At 43.0% G+C, this 20,873-nt stretch overlaps 1 protein-coding gene across 3 annotated transcripts in view; it reads right to left on the bottom strand.

The window, feature by feature from the left end:
• Nucleotides 1-20,852, bottom strand: part of CNKSR1 (connector enhancer of kinase suppressor of Ras 1) — a 262,699-nt gene extending 241,847 nt beyond the window's left edge. The window contains exon 1 of one of the 3 annotated variants that reach the window (XM_069224001.1): nt 20,635-20,852. In XM_069224001.1, coding sequence (XP_069080102.1) covers nt 20,635-20,686 — 52 coding nt within the window. In that variant the 5' untranslated portion in view covers nt 20,687-20,852. The other 2 variants (XM_069224003.1, XM_069224004.1) reach the window with 2 other exon arrangements.
• Between the last annotated feature and the right edge of the window lie 21 nt (nt 20,853-20,873).

The following is a 20,873-nucleotide window of genomic DNA, read 5'->3' as shown; positions in this document are numbered from 1 at the left end:
TGTACGGCAATTGGTATGTGATCTTAATTGCCATTTCTTGGGTTCCCCCAGGTCCAGCTCCAGTGTGCTGATAGTAAGAGGGCAAACATTGCACCCACCACAGGGATGATGTCCTGTGACTCCCAACCATTGATTAGTACTAGTGGAGCCAGAATACTTGTGTGGTGCTGGTCTCGTGTGGACTGCTAGGTCTTTAATGTTCTGTGTTCTCTTGAAAGAGAATAAGGGATGTTCTACTGATTCCCCAGCACTATTAAGGATAGGCCAATGTCTCTGCACAATCTTCTTGATCTGATTACTCAAAGGGGTAAATGTTGTCACACACGTCAGTCTTGATTGTTGCATGCGTGTAGTATTAGTCAAAAGAGTCTCCCTACGGATGTTACTGGCTCTTTTCTTGGCCCGTCTGATGCTAGAGATAGGGTATTTACGTTCATTTAGTTTACAGCATAAGGTGTCCGCTTGTGCGTGAAAATCAGCTATCTCAGAACAATTGCGTCTTATTCTTAAAAACTGCCCAAAGGGGAGGTTATCCCTACGCTGGTGGGTGATGGCTGTCAGAGTAAGAGGCTGTTCCTGTCTGTGGGTTTGTGGAACACAGAGGAATGTAGGTACCCATTTCTTAATGTGATATGTAAATCAAGGAAGGATACCTCTCTGTCTGAAATGTTGGCGCTAAAGCGGAGGTGAACATCTAAAGTGTTGATCCATTGGGTAAACGCTGTTGCTTGTTCTGCGTCACCTTTCCAAATCACTAGGATATTATCTATATAATGACGCCACAATCTGATGTTTGAAAAAAATGGTTGTGTTGGAACAAGTATATGGCGTTGTTCAAAAGCATACATGTACAAACATGCAAGACTTGGCGCAAAGGTACTCCCCATGGAGGTGCCTTGTATTTGATGATAAAGACGTTCTTCAAATTGAAAAAAGTTCTCTTTGAGAGCCAAACTGGCACATTGCATGATAAAACTGATAGGGGTGCTGTAAGTCCTTGTATTTGACTGGAGTATGTCTTCTACTGCAGTAAGAGCTGCTTCCTGTGGTATATTGGTGTGTAATGCCTCCACGTCAAGACATATCAACATGTCAGTGGTACCCGTATTATTAATATCTTCTAGTAGGATCAGAGTGTCTTTAGTATCTTTCAAAAACGTTGGAGTCTTTTGGACAATCGGTTGGAGGAAAAAAAAAATAACAGAATTTGGATAGAGGCTCTAGAAGATTTCCTATCCCGACACGATCGGGCGTCCAGGTGGGGAAGTGCCCTGGAGAATCTTAGGGAGACAACAGAAATAGGGTACCCTGGGATTTTTTTCATCCAAGAACTCTGCATCATGTTGGGTGATCCAACCAGCAGATTCTGCTTCAATTATCATCCCACGAATCATGCGCTGTAAACGTGGGGTGGGATCAGTAGATATATGTTTGCAATAGGCGCCATCGCTGAGCAGTCTAAGGCATTCTTGTCTATAGTTTGTTGTGTCAAGAACCACAATCGCACCTCCTTTTCTGCGGGTTTAATGATAATGTCCAAATTGTGGGATAAAGAGTGGATCGCTGCCCTTTCCAGTTTAGAAATATTCTGAAATGGATGAAGAGGTTCCAGGTGTTGCACTTCATGACGCACCGCCTTCTCAAAGGTAAGTACTTCTATAGGGACTGAAGTGGGGGGGAGGCATGAAGGTAGAGGGGTTCTTAGATTAGTGTCACCTCGCAGATCTGATCGAGGATGGTCTTTAAAGAAAAAGTGTGACCAGATCTTCTGGAATAAAGCCGTCATTTCACAGTTTAGTCGGAACTGATCTTCCTTAGGGGTTGGCACAAAACCTAAACCCTTTTCTAGAACTGCCATCTCCGATGGTGCAAGAGAAATACTAGAAAGATTGACAACTAGGGTTTCTTTTGTGTTGTCACACTGCGGCTCCTGGTGATCATTTGGGGTTCCTCCTGTGCCCAGTGAACTTTTCTGCCTCTTCTTCTGTTTCTGCCTCTGCCTCTGCCCCGGCCTCTTCCTAAAAAAGGATTAAAATTGTACTGTAGCTGTGGTTGAAAAAAGGGCATAGGGATTTGTTGCCAAGGAGGAACCTGTTGGTAGGGGAATGGAGGATTGAAATGCATAGGGGGAACATAACTGTTCTGACTTGTTCTCTGTCCCTCGTCGCTACTCCAATCATCTGAACTAGAACTGTAGTGAGATGCCAGAGGTCTCCGTTGTGGGGCATCAGAGTCATCTGAAGTCTCAGGGGCTCCTTCACATTGGTAATCATCTTTCGGGTTGGGATAGACTTTTTCTCTACTAAATCTCTTGATATCTTTCTGTAGTTTGTTGATTTTCTGGCGTGTTAGGTATTCTTTAGTCTCATTAAGTTCCAGGTTAATTTCTGCTAAACGAGATTTAAACTGGGAGAGTTGGACCGTGGTTTTTATAAATGTCTCAATGATAGAAATTTGGATGGTGATAGAATCCGCCAAACGTTTCGAAGTATTTATAATCAAAGCCAACCAGTCCCGGGTGCATTTCCATGAGATCTGTGACCAATCTAGTCGGAATTGTAAGTCTTGTAAAAAACATTCTGGGGACATTGGTAACAATCAAACCATTTGGTGAGATTTTAGCCATCAGATATTCTGTCATGATTGTGCCATGGAGAACGGTCTTGATTAATTATTTCTTCAAAGCAGACAACTTAGTCCAATCTTCTTTGGAACCATTGGAAGGACCAATGCTCTCATCTCTTAAAATAGATGGAGTCTGTAGAATGGCTTGCACCATGTTGTCATCAAAGCTAAGACCTTGTAAGTCTGACATGCTCACCGCCAGATATAATTTATCAGAGTGAACAAAAAAACGGACATCACCTGAGGAAAATAAAAAACATCATACAATTATCAAACAGCCCGCATTCTGCTCTGTTCCCCGTTTTGTGAGAGGGAGAGAAAAGAGAGGCAGAGAGAGAAGCTGTGTCTGGCTGTGTTTTTTAAGTTGCAATGTGTTACTATGTATCTGTATGTGTGCAGTGTTAGATGTAATGTGTGTTGTGTTTTTATAATTAACAATTTCCATATTTCTTACTTTTTTAGCAAGAGCATCTGTCACATTTACATTTTAACAATGTGTTCTGTATAGGCATCTGCAATGTACACAATTATCTTACATTTTTTACCTTAGTTTTATTTCTCTTATTTTTTTTATTGTAAAAAAAACTTTGTAATATAAAATTCATAGGGGCATACACAAGTTATGTCACCATTTTTTACAATAATTTATTTATTCTATTTTAGGTATTTTATTTCTCAAATATATGTTAAACATTTTACAATGTGATTTCAATGGGTGACAGCAATATATAAAGTAATTTGACCTTTTTTTACCTTTCAATTTTTTATCTTTGGTGTTGTGCTTGATCTGGTTACGCTATTCGCTGCAACCATTCATTTCTATCCAATTCCCTATGAGTGGCCATGTGTGGAGTGTGACTTACTCCAAGTCTTCGGTGGAGTAGCTCCGAACATGAATGTACTGTAGTGTTACTGGAGTAGCTGGTATATGTGGGTTTAACGTTTGTGGATTTCAATCGACTCACCCTTTTGTAGGTGTGCTTTTATATTTGTATGTCCCTTACAGTGTGCGCCTCTTTCATTTTCCACTCCCTCTCCACACTTTGTAGTAGATATTCCCCATTTTACAGTCATTCCCCCTTTCACTCACATTTACACCCAACGTTTACGACTACTTACGCGCAGATCAAAAAAAGTTGATGGAACGCATTTCTATTATTTTAGGTATTAAATGGGAAGTATTACACAAACATTTCCATCTCCATTTCTGCAGTTTTTATGGGCTTTACCTTTACGTTTGAGTGTTTCTTTTTGAATAAAGAAAGCATTTCTGCAGATACGATTATTGCTTTCAGATCTGTACCGACTAAGGACAAAGTCTTAGCAGGATTCTTAAGCAACATCTGAGTGTTCCCTGCTGCTTCGCCCAAGGTGGTCCAGAGAGATCTCAGTAACGCTGGAGACCTGCTGCACTTACTGGCAATCTATGAGCTTCATGTGAAGAACCTTGGGGAGTCAGTGCGGAGTGCCTTCTAGCAGTGTCAGTCACCTTAGTTAATATGTACTATTCTCTCGTTTTTTTTGTAACACAATCTAAGGTAGACACTTGCACAACTGTGTCTATTAAGAAAAATATGTTGAGGTCACAAACTTCGACACAAGGTGTCTCGTGTGAAAATCAATACTGTTGCAAATATTTCGTACACAACCTCAGTCTCTGTGGAGTCACTCGGGAGGAAATCAAAGGAAGACATGTCCTCGCATTCAAACTCCTAGCTACTTACCAGCATAACAGTTACAAAGTACTCATGACAAAAAGCTAAGGAAGGTAGGCACTCTCATATAAAAACATGGGAGATACGGGCGGCGACAGAAAACTATGCGAGTGGAGAGGAAACTGCGCACAGTTAGAAAAATAAATCGGGAACTCTGAGACTATTCGTGCAAAATAAAAACTTTGCACACCCTTGTTCTGGAACCATCTGGGGTCGGAGGCCGGGCATGGGGCTACAGAGTTCTTCAAATAAAGGATGAAAGGCAAAGGACGTAAGAGAAACATATGGTATACAGATAAAAGCATACGGTAAATGAGTATTAAATAGCCAACTGAATTAAAAGAAAAATACAGTTTGTAATAGCAAAAAAATCTTACTAAAAATGATTAACATACCCTTTGGTCTACCTTTAGGTCCAGGCAAGTGGTATGTGTGAAAATTATGTATACATAAGATAGTATCACTGAATATTTTTTCAAGTTGAGTATGAAGTGCTTGTATTTTTTATGAAATCTCTCGTTTGGAAATTATTCATATGCCATTGAAGTGTCCATCAGGCCAGACATCAATTTGACAGATCTTTCACCCAGGGAGCACTAGCACGTTAACGGTTTACAACTTAATGTAGTGTCCCATAATGGCAGGAGGCTGACGAGAGCCAGATCAATAGATTTGCAAAAGGCTGGTTTAGCCAATTAGTGATTTGGGGAGGGGTGCTTGCAGGGCCTGGCCTCTGGAAAACAATGTATTGGTGTACGGCTAAAAATAAGCGTCACAATACATATTTCAATAACAACGGTTGCAAACCTGAAGTCCCCTTCTTCACTGAGGAAGGCTGGTGAATCAGGGCGAAGGGTGGGGGGGGGGGGGGCTGTGCTGGGATTGGACTCTGGAAGCAGCAGAGGACATCTCATGTTCTCACTCAAACATTAAAAGATGGAAGTGCAGCAGTTGGTGTTTGCAGCAAGACTCCGGACCATCATATGGATCTAAGATGAAAGCTCTAGTTGAAATCTCTTCAGGGTGAAACTCGGCAACTATCTTGCATTTAGTTGGGAAATGCTTATTTGCAACAAAATGGTGATGCTGTGTTTTTTAGCCTCAAATGGCATTAACTTTGAACCTGCCCCGAGCCTCAATTGGCCCGGGGGACCTCATCCCCTGAGGCCAATCGAAAATCCTCCCCCAATATATACTGTTTAGTTGGTGCCCAGGTATTGGCTCATGGAGGAGGGAGGGCACCTGCTACCTCCTTAAAGACCCTGGGAACGCGGTCGCCGGAGCCCTACGCCCACCTCCCATTTACAAATATGCTTTGGTCACAAGGGATGGGGTCCCTGTGCCACTACTGGCTGGAGGCCATGTGCCCCCCTCGCATTTAAAAAAAAAAAAAAAAAAAAAAAAGAATTCTCTCATGAATGAGGGCATGCACTCTTCTCTTTCCTTAGGATGGGGTCCAATAGGTTGGAAGAAGGTCCTGACAGCAGGCCAGTGCCTGCAGCCAAACCACTGCTGAACAGCTAGAGGCTGTGCACAGCAGGGGGGAACGGTTGGCATACATATGGTAATAAAATCTTATTTTACATTAAAAACACCCTAGAAATTCACTGAAAAGCAAAAGTAATGTTATGGTTAGGTGAATATTTCAATTTGAAAGTAACATTTTAAACTTTAAAAAGTATTGAAATTCACCATTTATGGTTATCTCAAGTAACTATAACTTATGCCCTAAGGCCCACACCCTCACCATGCTCTGCTAAGTACCACACATGACATCTTCTATGACATTTTTGATGATATAATTTTTCAACACCTGCAATGAAATTCTTGAGGAGAATACAGTGCATGGAGGGGTCGCAAGTAACTGGTGAATTTCAGTGGTTTTGTAAGTTTAAAATGCTATGGTGGCACTGAAATGTTCAGCTTTAATCTTTGTTTTTTTCAGTGAATATATACATTGTATTTACCAGGCAGGATACAAGCACGTGTTGGAAATAAATCTGTGCAATTTTATGTTCTTCGAGCAGAACGGTCTTCATTCATGAATAGCTCCAAGTGGCATGCATGCTTGGCCAGAAGCTTGGAAACTGAAATGTTGCAACCTGCTTTAAAAAGGTTCTGTGCTCTTCCTTCCACCTCGGCCTCTTCAATCCCTTAACAGCCACTCCCCGCCCCTTCAGCTCACTCTTGGAGCTTCCTGCTTTTCCTCTTTCTGACTCATCTTCTTTTTTCTCTTCCTCCGTCTTTCCCACGTGTCTTTTGCTCACAGTAAATGCCTGAGACACAAAACTAAGCGCCGGCCCTCAGAAATAAGTGCCGGTGCTCATCATTGGAAACAACAAGCACAAATTAAGCACTGTGCTCAATCATTTTGCTACTACCACGAATCTGGCGCTAATGCTGGATGGGGACGTCACATGGAAGCATATGGGGCTCTTTTTTTTGTTTATATATGTCTTTAAGGATTTGCAATTTTACTGCCGACAAAGTAATGGCCGAAATTCTCTGGAACGTTTACATCCTCTTGTGATACATTGATGAGGCAGAAATATCAGCCGCCAGTAGGCGGCACCATAAGTGGAGCTTCCTCCAAATGGGTCTCAGAACATTGCTCATATTTTGAACCAAGAAACGAGGGAGGGGATCCGCAGGAGGTAAAGTGTTTCTGGCCCCACAAAAGCTTCTGAAAGATCTGACACAATACATGCATGTCCACCGCTCATAGGCCTGTGGATAAATACCAGGATTACCTGCTTCGGGAAGCCGCGTGCATTAGATTCACTATGGAGGGAGCTGAGCACCGATAGACAACTAGCGCGGGAGGTACAACGTTACATACTATACTCGTGGCAATCCGCGGGCCGCCGCACTGTGAGGCATAAATTGTATCCGTGCAGTTAATGGGGGAAGACACATTTCCTTTGCAGATACACCACACACAGAAGAGACTGCTGCTTTGGGAACACTGGGATATCAACTTGAAGGGTGTGCTCATGATCAGTTTAAACTTAAGATAGCTGCTGTATGTACCTCGGTAGGAATTTGTTTATTCAGGTGACAAGGTTCTTTCACTGCTTGTGTTTGTGTAGTCTGTGCACCGGATCCCTATCAAAATGTTGCTTGAAGATTATTTACAAAGCAGATAAGCATGACTTGGTTCATGTTATAAATGACATGTCATCTCGTAGTTCTTCAGCTCCCGAAGACAAAAGGACAAGACACTTCGCCCCCACACCAAATGAAACGGAAGTCACACAACAGGTATTAATATGAGTTGGGAAGTGATTCCTAACAATTTAGTAACGAATTCGTGAAAGGTGGACAAGCAACAGCTGCAACATCATAAGTAGCATGGCACTATATATATATTATATATATATATATATATATATATATATACACACACATATATATATATACCACTCCTCGTAAACTGGGCTAAATATGTGTCTTCGCTGACCATTTTTCTACCCCCTTTAAATCCACTCATCTGCCACGGTGTATTCGTGGTGTCCTTTTCTTTCTGAAACACAGTAACACCATTGCAAATCAGCTTCTATTGAGAATATTGGGACTAATTCATGAAAGCTCTTAGGCAGTACGAGTGACCTCAACGACGGGCATTCAGGGGCGTACTTAACGTGGTGCAGCCGGTGCAGTAGTACCGGGGCCCAGCGTAGCCTGCGCCTGCTGCAGTTTACCTCACATGCCGCCCTGACAGATTTTTTTCTTCCTGAATATCCAGCGGCTGGCATTGTTTACTATATGGGGTGGGTGGGGGCGAGGTGCGCAGGGACACTGGGGTAAGGAGAGGGTGAATGAAGGAAGGTGAGACAAGAAAGAGGCGAGGATGGAGACATGGGGGCGGGGACATATGAAGAGGGGGTAGATTGAGGATACTGAAAAGGCATGGAGAGACAGGAGGGAGTTATGCAGGTGTTATAAGAAAGATGAATGACAGAATGGAGACATACCAGTAAGAATGGAAAGGTGCAAGGGAGAGCAGAGAGCGTTTGCTCGAGTTAGAGCTATTAGCGTTGTAAACTCCTAACTGGATGTTTCTTGCCACACAAATTAAAAGAAAAAAACAAAGCGCGATTGCGCTGAAATTGAAAACGGAAAAGCAGAGCGCGATCGCGCTGCGTGGAAAATAAAAGGATAAAGTAGTCCGAAAACCATACTGAAAACATGGAGCCTTGTATGTTTTCAGTAGTTTACCGGTGCTGTGTAGGTGTGCGAAACACCGGAAAAGGCATGACATATGCATGCCTTTCCTGAATGAAAACAGGCGGATTTTAAAAGGCAAGCCCACGAACCAATGAAAGTGACTGACATGACAGGGCGTGGTTAGAAGCCCAAAGAGAGATTACTGCAGGGGACAGAGCGCTTTGCGCTCGCCCCTAAAAAAGGGTTGAAATTCGAACAATGCTTGAGATTAAAACACCAATTTTAGAAGCAGATTATTTTCTTTTTTCAGTTGCAAGATAACCAATACTGCATGCAATAAATGGCAACAAATATAGTATTCTCATATAACGACTTTGAAGCACTATTTAGACGAAAGATCAAAACATGCACAAATATGCATCTGTCTATAGATATGCATATCTGCCTTTAACAAGGAACTAAAATTCCAGCTTTAATTCCAGCTGTTGCATCTCTGCTTTCTATCCTTCAAGGATTGGTACTATGGTTGACACTACAGACCATCTACGGTCCTGCAAAAGTGTAAAATATTCTGTAACAAATGCTACGCAGGACACAACTGATGCATTCATAAAATGGAAAAAACAGCTTTCAAGAAAATTTAAGGTTGCCTGCTACCACACCTATAAATTTAAGGTCTCAAAAGTTCTAAAACGAATCAGTTACATTGCTTTTAAAATAAAACAAACTCCTTTCCAGTTATCTTAACTCTTCCAGAATAATGGATAGAATGGTGGACATTCGGAATTAAATAGAGGGTTCAATGTTTAAATCAAAAGTACCTTAACTGATGTGCTTCACATTTTTAACAAAATATATATTACATGCTGTAATCTACACTGTTGTACCCATAACTCTGGTTTAAAATTATGCAAACAAATATCCTTCAATTACTAAGGCCCAGATTACAATTGGACCAGTTAATTAGGATATGTGGTTTATTGCTGCTAGCATATATACCTCAATTATATGCTTTGTGGCAAGCATCAGAATCTCACAGTTTTCAATAGGTAAACTCTGGCTGGGAATCCTGTTGAAATTAATAGAGAAATGCTGATATGGTGTGGAAAGCACTAAAATCTGCATGTTATGCCACATTGTTTTGGGAAAGACTCATAATTGGTAATATTTATCGCACACAATCAAGTAAAATTCCTGAAGTCTCAGATTACATTAAGTGGGAGGAAACATTCTCATCCAGGGTATTTGTAATCAGAATGTGGTAGATTTGAATATGTGCCCTTATCCATATTTGTTTAGTAAAGGAAATAAGCCTACAATATTGTTTTTGCTGAATGGCATTTTTGATGGTGTGTTCACTTCATACACGTTTAGTTGCCTAATGTAAATATGATGTAGTGCAAATATTTGAAGAGTACACCTTTTATTCTATGAATAGACATACACTGATCAAAATGAATATTCTTTTGTTCAATTGTACCCTGAATTGTAAGTTAAATGTCACTAGGTGACTGCAACACCTATTGTGCTATCAATACAGTAAGAGTATAAAACATGGCTTCAGGCCCACTAATTTTGCATGACTAATGCAACTTTTAAGCTGTAATTTGACATATCAAAAATAAAAAAAACACATTTGGACAGGTCTACACTTTCCTTTTGCACTTTAATACATCATTCCAAAGCTGGCCTTCATGCCTATAGAGGAAGGAGCATAGTAATTAAAAGTAGGACATGTAGAAATGTAATGTTAAACATATCCATGCAGTACAAATCCCGAAAAGCTATTTTCGCTGTAGCAAGACTGGCTTTTCCGTAGGAAAATACTGGGATGCAATATTAAATGGCATACAGTTATCTCCAGCTAGGAAACAGACAGAAATATAATTCTTGGACTCTTTGTAATCTTTATTTAAAAAACTGATTCACTGGTTTGATGTGACCACAGAGGAGCAGTTGATCATACCCCTGGGCACCCCCCTGGGGAGGACACACAGGATCTGCGCAGGTAAAGAAGGGTTTCACCGTTTTGGATTTAGGCAAAGAGGAGCACTGCTGGATAGTTTGTTGTAGGGCACAGATGAAATGTTGCAAAAGTAGGTAGGATTACCCTCTGAACCTTCATCCTAAGGTTTAGTGACTGTTAGCAAGAAGTCACCGCTACCTACAGCAAGTGCCATCTACAAACATGACACCCACAAATGTGGCACCCACTGTCCTCAAAACACTACCTGGGCTGTGGAAACTCAGAAGAGGACAGAACCTACTGTCTAAAAGCTGACCAGAGCTCTGAAAGACTGGACCTGCTCTCCCTTTTGTACCCATAACAAATATGTGGACTCCAAAAGTTATAAGCGGGCCTAGCCGGAGCTCACGGAGTTACACTCCGCGGAACTCGGTGGAGTTGATTTAAAACTCTGTGGAATTCCACAGAGCAGAGTGGCACAGTCCTGGTCCTGAATGCGCCCGATCTCAGAAGCGCTAAGCAGGGCCGGCCGGACCTTTTCTTGCCACTTTTATTGCCACATAATTTGGTCAACCCTGCCACATAATTCAAGTGGCCTTGCATATAGCTAAAGTACTCCCATTTACCTTCTTCCTCTATCTGCAGCAAAAAATGATAATATTGCCTAATTTAAATCTGCCATGCTAATTTGAAGAGAATACCACTTTCACCACCCCGCCATCAGAGTTGCTGCCTGACTAACAGAAACATTGGAAGAAGGCTAGGCGCAGAAATACTAACAAGCTACACCCCTGACTTTTAGGACTTAAAGGAGTTAAGGTAGCAAGAAAACTCCATTCCAAAATGATTTTCTCCAGCAGACCTCAGAGTAAAATGCAGTGAGGTACGGGGTAAAAAATGAGAAGTGGACAGCAATGCACACACACTGCACATATGAAGAAGAGAAAGGAGGTGAGAAAGAAATTGGCATTGGGAGTACAAAAGTCTACTACCCATCAGCAACATGCTCTATGGGCAGTAAGCGCTATTTCAATTGCCAATAAATACCATACTTCGGGGACAATTTAAAACAGTTCCCTCGTTTGCAATTGTAAGGAAAACATATAGAAGATTAAAAGTACAGTGAGCGCAAAACTATCTCCACAATTAAAAAAAATAAAAATAAATGCAGATTGATGTTAACACCCGGCTTTTAGAGGATACGAACGGGTAGCTCCTTCTCGCAGCACTGACTACGGTGGAACACCAAAGCATGTAAAGTCACCGCCCAAGTTGTGGCCTCGGCATAAATAAGATAATGTGTTGGTGGTGTCAGAATATTACAGACTCACCGAGGTCAAAAAACAAAATCTGCGGTCGCAACAACCACTCTGGTTTCCCTTCGGTTCATCACACGTTGTCTTAACGCACAGCAAAATGCAATAAACTTGCCTACGGCACGATAACCTAAACTATGGTCATGTTTCCTTACAGTCTAAGACAGCGCGTACTAAAAAACGATTGGAGCACCAACTTACACCTATCCCTGAACGCTAAAATGTTTCTACACCCCCATGAAAAAAGTGAATCAACACCCCCTGCAACAGGCTTCGTTGCCCATCACGTCTCACTGGGGTTAAGCCTCTACGGCTCTTCTGTTGATTTCGAGCCTTGATCTTGTTGCAGTACCGCTCCTGAGAACCTCTCTGTGGTCGCTGATCATTTAGTTTTCCTCTTAGGACAGAAGTAAGGCATGGATTAAGGTTTTGCTCTGCATCTAAACTTGAGACGGGGAGGTTAAATACACCCAACGTAGTCTGATTCGTCATTTTTAGACTTCCTGTTCGAATTAAAGAAAGATAGTTGGTGAAGTCTACTCATCTTAAACGTTTATTGGTTCAATGCGTATGTCAATTACCAATGCTTGGTGTCATGCTTCCAACTGGTGTTCTCTGCGCCGTTGGCGTCATCCACAATGTTTGTGTCATGTTATCGTTTGGTATCGGGTTGCATTTCTTTGCACATGTGTTTGGTCGGGTAACTCATGTTTTAGAGTCCTGGGAGAGCAGCTGCGAGTGATACGCCATTTTATAGTCCAGTGAGTGTGCATTTTCAAATGAAATGATGCATATGGAGCAGAAACGGTTAATTGTACCCACATTGTACTATTATATTTGCATCCCTCGTCCTTATACGAATCAGTATTACATGAGGTGAATCCCACCTTCAAAAAAAAATAAAAAATACGGCCACCAGGGGCATTAGTGTTGAACGTATAAAGTGTATTTTATAAACGAGGAGACTGGGAAAAAAAAAACTTTCTGCTGTTCATTTTATTTGCAGAGGGAACTGGTGGGGAGGAGGGACTGAACACACACCCACAGTGTAAGACCAACAGGCAAATTCTAAAGAAAAAAAGTCCCCTACAGAAGAGATAAACAGGACATAGCGTAATTATCCAGTACTTCGTAGTGCTCCCAACTAGAAAAAGGCAGGACAAAGAGGCAGAACTGACCACTAGCAAGCAAAGATTTTTGAAGGACACTGGAACCAACAAATGAAATCGCTTGAATTTGCTTGAACCCATATTATAAGTTACAACACATCGAACTCTACGCTCGACCTAAAAAGTGGAACACATTTGTAGATCACAATCTTTAACCCCTTTGCTGCCAGGCCTTTTCCCCTCCTGTGCCGAGCTTTTTTTTGGCTATTTGGGGCAGTTCGCGCTTAGGCCCTCATAACGTTTTGTTCACATAAGCTACCCGCGCCAAATTTGCATCCTTTTTTTCCAACATCCTAGGGATCCTAGAGGTACCCAGACTTTGTGGGTTCCCCTGAAGGAGACCAAGAAATTTGCCAAAATACAGTGAAAATTTTGTTTTTTTCAAACAAATGGGAAAAAAGGGCTGCGGAAGAAGGCTCGTGGTTTTTTCCCGGAAAATGGCATCAACAAAGGGTTTGCGGTGGTAAAATTACCATGTTCCCAGCTTTCTGGAACAGGCAGACTTGAATTAGAAAACCCAATTTTTCAACACAATTTTGACATTTTACTGGGATATACCCTATTTTTACTATTTTTTGTGCTTCCAGCCTCCTTCCAGTTAGTGACCGAAATGGGTGAGAAACCAATGCTGGATCCAAGAAAGCTAAACACTTCAGAAAAGTAGACAAAATTCTGAATTCAGCAAATTCTACATTTGTGTAGATCCTACAAGTGTTTCCTACAGAAAATAACAGCTGAAATAAAAGAATATTGGAATTGAGGTGAAAAAACAACAGTTTTTCTCCACGTTTTACTCTATAACTTTTTCCTGCGATATCAGATTTTTTAAAGCAATATACCGTTACGTCAGCTGGACACTTCCGGTTGTGGGGATATATAGGGCTTGTAGGTTCATTAAGAACCCTAGGTACCCAGAGCCAATAAATGAGCTGCACCTTGCAATGGGTTTTCATTCTATACCGGGTATACAGCAATTCATTTGCTGAAATATAAAGAGTGAAAAATAGGTATCAAGAAAACCTTTGTATTTCCAAAATGGCCACAAGATAAGGTGTTGAGAAGCAGTGGTTATTTGCACATCTCTGAATTCCGGGGTGCCCATACTAGCACGTGAATTATAGGGTATTTCTCAAATAGACGTCTTTTTTACACACTGTCTTACATTTGGAAATAAAAAATGTGGAAAAAAGACAAGGGGCAATAGCACTTGTTTTGCTATTCTCTGTTCCCCCAAGTCTCCAGATAAAAATGGTACCTCACTTGTGGGGGTAGTCCTAGCGCCCGTGACAGGGAATGTCCCAAAACACAACATGGACACATCACATTTTCACAAAGAAACCAGAGCTGTTTTTTGCAAAGTGCCTAGCTGTGGATTTTGGCCTCTATCTCAGCCGGCACCCAGGGAAACCTAGCAAGCCTGCACAGTTTTGAAAACTAGACACCTAGGGGAATCAAAGATGGGTTGACTTGTGGGGCTCTGACCAGGTTCTGTTACCCAGAATCCTTTGCAAACCTCACAATTTGACCAAAAAAAACAAAAAAACTCTTTCCTCTCATTTCGGTGACCGACAGTTCTGGAATCAGAGAGGAGCCACAAATGTCTTTCCACCCAAGTCTCCTGATAAAAATGGTACCTCACTTTTGTGGATAGGCCTACCGCCCGTGAATCTGGGCAAACTTCAAGTCCCAGTTTGGACTCTATCAGGGCCAACTCATCCTTTCAAGACTGTTAAAATGGTTACCATTGCACTGGATAATGGAAATAACTAAGACATCATTTGTCAGGCACAAGTAACTCATTCAGCCATGGGTTTTATTTTGCATTCTGACACTCTTTGTTTGTTTTGCTTGCCATAAACGTAGAAGTGCTAAAGGACACAAAGGAAAAAGGAGCCGCTCACACTTGACATGGAAAAAAAATAAAATTATCCCTGGCGCCTGGAGGTTTCTGCCCCCTGGGGGGGAGGGGGCAGAAATGGACTAAATTAAATCCCCCCCCCACCCCCGGGGGAGCGACCCTTGCCTAAGGGGTCACCCCCCTTGAGTGAAATTGGAGCAAAAAAAAAGATCCCTGGTGCCTAGTAGTTTCTGCCCTCCCTTGGGGGCAGATTGGCCTAACAGAAATGGCCTAAGGGGTCGCTCCCCAACTCTTAAAAAAAAAAAAAAAAAAATGATCCCTGGTGCCTAGTGGTTTCTGCCACCCCGGGGGCAGATCAGCCTAATTCACCCCCCCGCCCCCGCTCGGGGAGTGACCCTTGTCTAAGGGGTCGCTCCCCTTGTGTGAAATTGGCGCAAAAAAAAAAAAAAACAGTGCCTAGTGGTTTCTGCCCCTCTTGGGGGCAGATTGGCCTAACAAAACAAAAAAAACGGCCGATGGGGGCAGAAATAACCTAAATATTATTTGCCCCCTAGGGAGCGACCCTTGCTTAAGGGGTCACTCCCGAACTCTAAAAAAACACACACACACAAACGATCCCTGGTGCCTAGATCGGCCTAACAGCAATAGGCCGATCTGCCCCAAGTGGGGGCAGAAAAGGCCTTGACTAAAATTGCCCCCCTGGGGAGCGACCCTTACCCAAAGGGTCACTCCCCTTATGCCAATTTCCCTTGGTAAATAAATCCCTGGTGTCTAGGTGGCATTTCAAAAGCCTGATCGCTTTACGATCCGGCTTTTGAAATGCTCTGAGAGACTTCAAAGGGAAGGAAATTCCTTTCCTTCCCTTTGAAGCCTCTCAGGGCCCCCATCACATGATCGGAAGAGAAATGCTTAGCATTTCTCTTCCGATCGCGAGGTCAGCGCACGAATGCGCGCTGACGTCATCAGATGTCACTGGGGGGGGGTGGTCGGGGAAGGGCTTTCCCTTGCATCCCTGCCTTGAGGGGGTGGGAGGGAAGCCCACCGAGGGAGCACTAGCGCTCCCTCTGAGCTCAGTGCCGAGGACGAAATGGTTACGTCCTCGGTACAAGAGCACTGTGCCACTGGACCTCACCATTACGTCCACAGCACAGAAGGGGTTAATGAATCATTGCTTGGTTAGTATCAGGTGGCTAAACTTGGGAGAACATTGCAGTAACGAAAACTTTTTATAGCACGTAGGTTCCGTAAAATTGAATAGGAATGAAAAGTCCAATGTTCCACTGCATCTCAGCCACTGGTATATGGACTTTCATCATTAGGTCTGTATGTCTCCCTTCACTCTTGCTCACCCTCATAACCCTGATCACGCTCATGATTCACTATATGGGTGTAGTCCCTGTTCGTTGGAGAAGTTATTTGATTGTTTATGTATATATTTAATTCCCATGTCTTTTTTTATGTGGACCTCGTTTAGAGTTCCTAATCATAAATAACTATAAACTTGAAATTGAACTCATAACCCTGGATCCTCTCCCTTTTTTTAGGCCCCAAAGCTCCTGCTCATTAATGGGGATGTTCATTGTGAACTGACCAATATGTCCCCAAAGGATCATGTTCATCCTTGAGTCTGCATTCAATTCACTCTGAAGGACCTGAGTACCATGCTCAGCCTAAGACATCTGGCTCAGTCGGTCCTAGAACTACCCTCTCACCCTCAGGACCCTTCAACCCATTGCTGATCCCATTTTTTGAGGTATCTGCTTAGAGACACAGCAGAGAATCCTGCTCACAGAAAGAATCCAAGAGGCTTCTGCTCACTTCTAGGTGGCCTTGCAATCCTGGTCACTCCTTGGGGTCTTGAAATCCTGCTCACTCTTAAGCCCTGTATATCTTGCTCACTCTTACCAGGAAGCTATTGTTTGCCTTGAGGTCAGTGAAAATTATGCTCACCATGAGATTTCCTGCGATTGCAGTTTACTCTTGGCTTTTGCTCCACACACACAAAGTCCCCGAGGTTCCCACTCACCACTAAATTGCCAAAGCTCTCCAGAGGCTTTCTTCCACTTCCAGGTTCCCAGTAAAAGTTGTCCTCAATTTAGGTCCTCAAGGCTCTAGCTCATGCTCATGCTCAGGCTGCCAAGGCTCCAGTCTCAATTTAAGTTCCCATAGGCTCCTGCTTAACCTCAAGTCCCCTAACACCTTTCACCCTCAAGGTTCCCGAAGCATCTCTTCACCTACAGCCCGAGGCTCCTCCTGAACCTGAGGTCATTAAAGTCCCTCCTTTCTCTGACCTTCCTGTTCACCCTGAAGACCTCTAACTTCCTGGTAACCTAAATGTCCTCGAACTCCATGCTGATTCTGTTTACTCAAAGACTCTATGTGGTCTCCAGGTTTACCTTCACTTACTTCCCAGGTGTTGACTGAAATGTCACCCCACTGAATGAGAATAACTTATGTTCATCCCTGAGTGCATCAGTGCAGTAGGACCTCAGGGTGTTTATCCTATCTGAATGGGCTATGGGATCAGCTAGCTTCTGTCATCTGCCCCTTGTACTTGGTTGCCTGTAGTGGGAAGCCTAAGACTATTTTTCAAGTAAATGGAACTACTAAGAGTGGCCATCTTCCCATTTAAAGATCTGAAGCAAACTACACAAAAACCCACAACAATCCATTAGACATACTAGAAAGTGAGACTGTCACCTATGAGCATAACAGGTGACCTGGGACAGACGGATAACATTAATAAACCTGCAAAAACACTGAATTATATAAGTGTCTTTTGTATATGTGTCTGGGCAAACTTGAAGTCACAGTTTGGACTCTATCAGGGCCAACTCAATCGTTTCAAGACTGTTAAAATGGTTACCATTGCACTGGATAGTGGAAATAACCAAGACATAATTTGTCAGGCACAAGTAACTCACTCAGTCATGGGATTTATTTTGCATTCTGACACTCTTTGTTTGTTTTGCTTTCCATAAACGTAGAAGTGCTAAAGGACACAAAGGAAAAAGGAGCCGCTCACACTTGACATAGTAAACCAGAAAGCTGTGTGACCTTCTCCATCGAAACTCCATCATTGATCCATTTTACCCAACCTTAGGATTTTGTTGTTTAAGTGTTTAATGTAGTGCCACAATGCCAACTTTAGGCTTCTTTGGAGTGCTTTGAGATAACAAGCATTTGCAAAGCCAATATGTCTCGTCTATGCAAGAGCCACTGGCTTTGCCAATGTGTTTTAGCCATGTTGTACACCAACGTGGCTACTGCTCAGCATGGCTAAAAGTTAGTGGCATAGAGAAGAGTGGTTTGGAGTGTCGTAGAGTGGAATGGCGAAGCACAGAAGAGAGTGTCTGTAGAGTGGAACAGCAGAGAGTGTTGTGTATTGGAGTGGCATAGTGTGGAGTTGCATAAGGTGATATACATTGGAGTGGCATAGAGTACAGCGGACTGATAGAGAGTGCACTGACGTAGAGTGTTGCAGAGTATAGTGGTGTAGAGTGCAGAGGCACTGAATTTAGCTGCATAGATTAGAGTGGTGCATAGGAGAGTGAAGTGGTACAGAGTAGAGTGGCACTGGGTGGAGTGGCACAGAAGAGAGGTGAATGGCAGAGTGCAGTGGCATAGAGTGCAATGGCGGAGTGGTGCAGAGTAGCACTGAGTGGTGTAGAGTATAGTGCAATAGAATGCAGTGGCGTAGAGTTCAGTGGAAGAGAGTGCAGTATTGTAGAGTGTCAGAGTGCAGTGGAGTAGAGAGGTGAAGAGAGCAGTGGTGTAGAGTGCAGTGATGCAGAGTAGTGTGAAGTGGCACAGAGCGAAGCAGCAGAGTGCTGTTGTGTAGAGTGCACTGGCATGGAGTAGAGTGTTAAGAGTAGAGTGGCATTGGCTGCAGTGGCATAGAATGAAGTGGGGCAGAGTAGAGTGCAGTGGCATATAGTAGATTGAGAGCAGAGTGAAGTGGCCTGGAGTGAAGTGGTGCAGGATAGACTGCAGTTGTGTAGAGTAGCAAAGAGTCCAACAGCATAGAGTAAAGTGGTGTAGAGTGCAGTGGTGCAGAGTAGATTAGAGAGGCATACAGTGGATTGGCTTAGAGTGCAGGGGCATAGAGTTGAGTGTTACAGAGTAAAGTGCGTTGGTGCAGAGTGTACTGGCATAGAGTGAAGTTGAGTAGAGTACTGTGGCATATAGTAGAGTTGTGCAGAGTAGTTTGGTGTTGCCTAGACTGGAGTGGTGTTGAGTGCAGTTGCGAAGAGTGCATTGGCATAGAATGGAGTGGTACAGGGTAGAGTAGGGAGGCGTAACGTGAAGTGGTGTAGAGTACAGTGGGATAGAGCGGAGTGGTGCAGAGTCCAGTAGCATGGAGTGGTGTAAAGTGCAGTGTTGTGGAGTGGTGTAGAGTGGGCTAGAGTGGAGTATTAATGGTGTGGTAGCACATTGCCATTACAGACAACACATTTTCAATTGAAATGACCATTACATTTGCACAGACATACAGTTTTACTAATAATAATATCCAGTGCACAGATGAAAATGTGTGGAATTGCATCACCTAGTTTAATAATTCGTTTTGAGCATATTAAAGTATTTGTTTTGATTACACTTCAGAAATAAGAAATGGGCTTCACTTGTTCGTTCATAGTTCCGACATATTCTGAAACCCTTACACAGTTAATTTAAAAATTGTTGTGCGCTAGAAAAAAAACTCTCTCCACCCCCAGTATTTAGCAAGATTGTAACATAAATCCTCTCACTTTTGAAGTCAGAGAAAGAAGAGTAAACAAGCGCCCTTGGAATACAGTGCCTGACATTCGACCTCGGTCTTTGAATGCACAGCAAATATAATGAGATAAGAACAAGATTTAAAGGCACTCGTACAGAAAGAGTTTGTGGAAAGATAAAGAGAACATGGTTTAGGCAACAGAAGGGACAAATAACCTGGAGAGCCTAAAGCAAATAAAGCCAGCAAATGGAAACCAAAAGTGTGAGTTACAAACCTCAAAGCCAATAGTAATCAAGGAGCAGAATGTGTTCCTAGGACAACTTTCTGAAAGTGCCCAAGATGTCTTCATAAGGCTGACTGGTCACCTTTCAAATGCGTATTGTTGTATCGGGTGTTAAACAGATACTAACAAGGTGAAAACTGTCCAGAAAGTGTTAACGATTGTAAAATATCACACACAAAGAAATAATACCTTCACAAAATGTACTGCATTATGCCACATAATTTGCCTGTGCTTGCTACATAATTTAGTCAACGCTGTGACACAATTCCAGTGTCCCTTGCTAAACCCTCATCCTTTCAGATTTGGGTAATACAGTCGCATTTTCGGAGCTGCATGATGCCCTCGCACTTTCAGAGCTGGATTTTTATGCATCCCATGTGATAAGAGCGGAGTTGTGATATGCCATCACTGTTTCAAAATTGGATTACACCTCACTCTTCGATGGGTTATACTATCTTTCTTTTAGAGTTGAGCAATACACGGCCTTTAGGAACTTGCCCTTCAGAGCTGGGATGCATCTTTTCAGAGTTCCAAAACTTACCCCCACTTTAAGAGTCATCTTGTACTCTCCCATGTTCACCGTTCAGAGCTGTGCTGGCTCGCCTCCCTCTTTTAGAACTATGCTGTAGCCCCTCTTTTAGCGCTGGATTAGATCATCCGCCCAAGAATCAGCTGGTTTAAGCCTCTACCCCTTTTAACACAGGATAGAATACCTCTCTTCCGGAGCTGCCTTCGATCTCTTTCTATCGCCCTCTAACTCTTTTAAGGTCCAGGGAACTCCCCATCAACTTTCAGAGCCAGTTCGGACCCCTCACCTCTGAGCCAGGCTACGCTCTCTCCAGGGCCCCACCCTCGGATAGGCTCCATGGCCCGGCTCCTGTTGTGGTTCCGGGAAAGACGAGGGGGCGGGTCTTTCCCTGGGGGCGGAGGCACACCTGGGAGCGACTCACCACACCTGCTTTGGGGCGGGACTACGTTTGGGAGGGTGGGGCCTACATTATGATCGATTGAAGCGCGGCATATGGCAGTGGAAACATGCGGGCAAATCGCCACG

This window comes from Pleurodeles waltl, chromosome 3_1 (genome assembly GCF_031143425.1).
Source record: "Pleurodeles waltl isolate 20211129_DDA chromosome 3_1, aPleWal1.hap1.20221129, whole genome shotgun sequence".
NCBI lineage: Eukaryota > Metazoa > Chordata > Amphibia > Caudata > Salamandridae > Pleurodeles > Pleurodeles waltl.
This window is presented reverse-complemented; position numbering and strand designations above follow the sequence as displayed.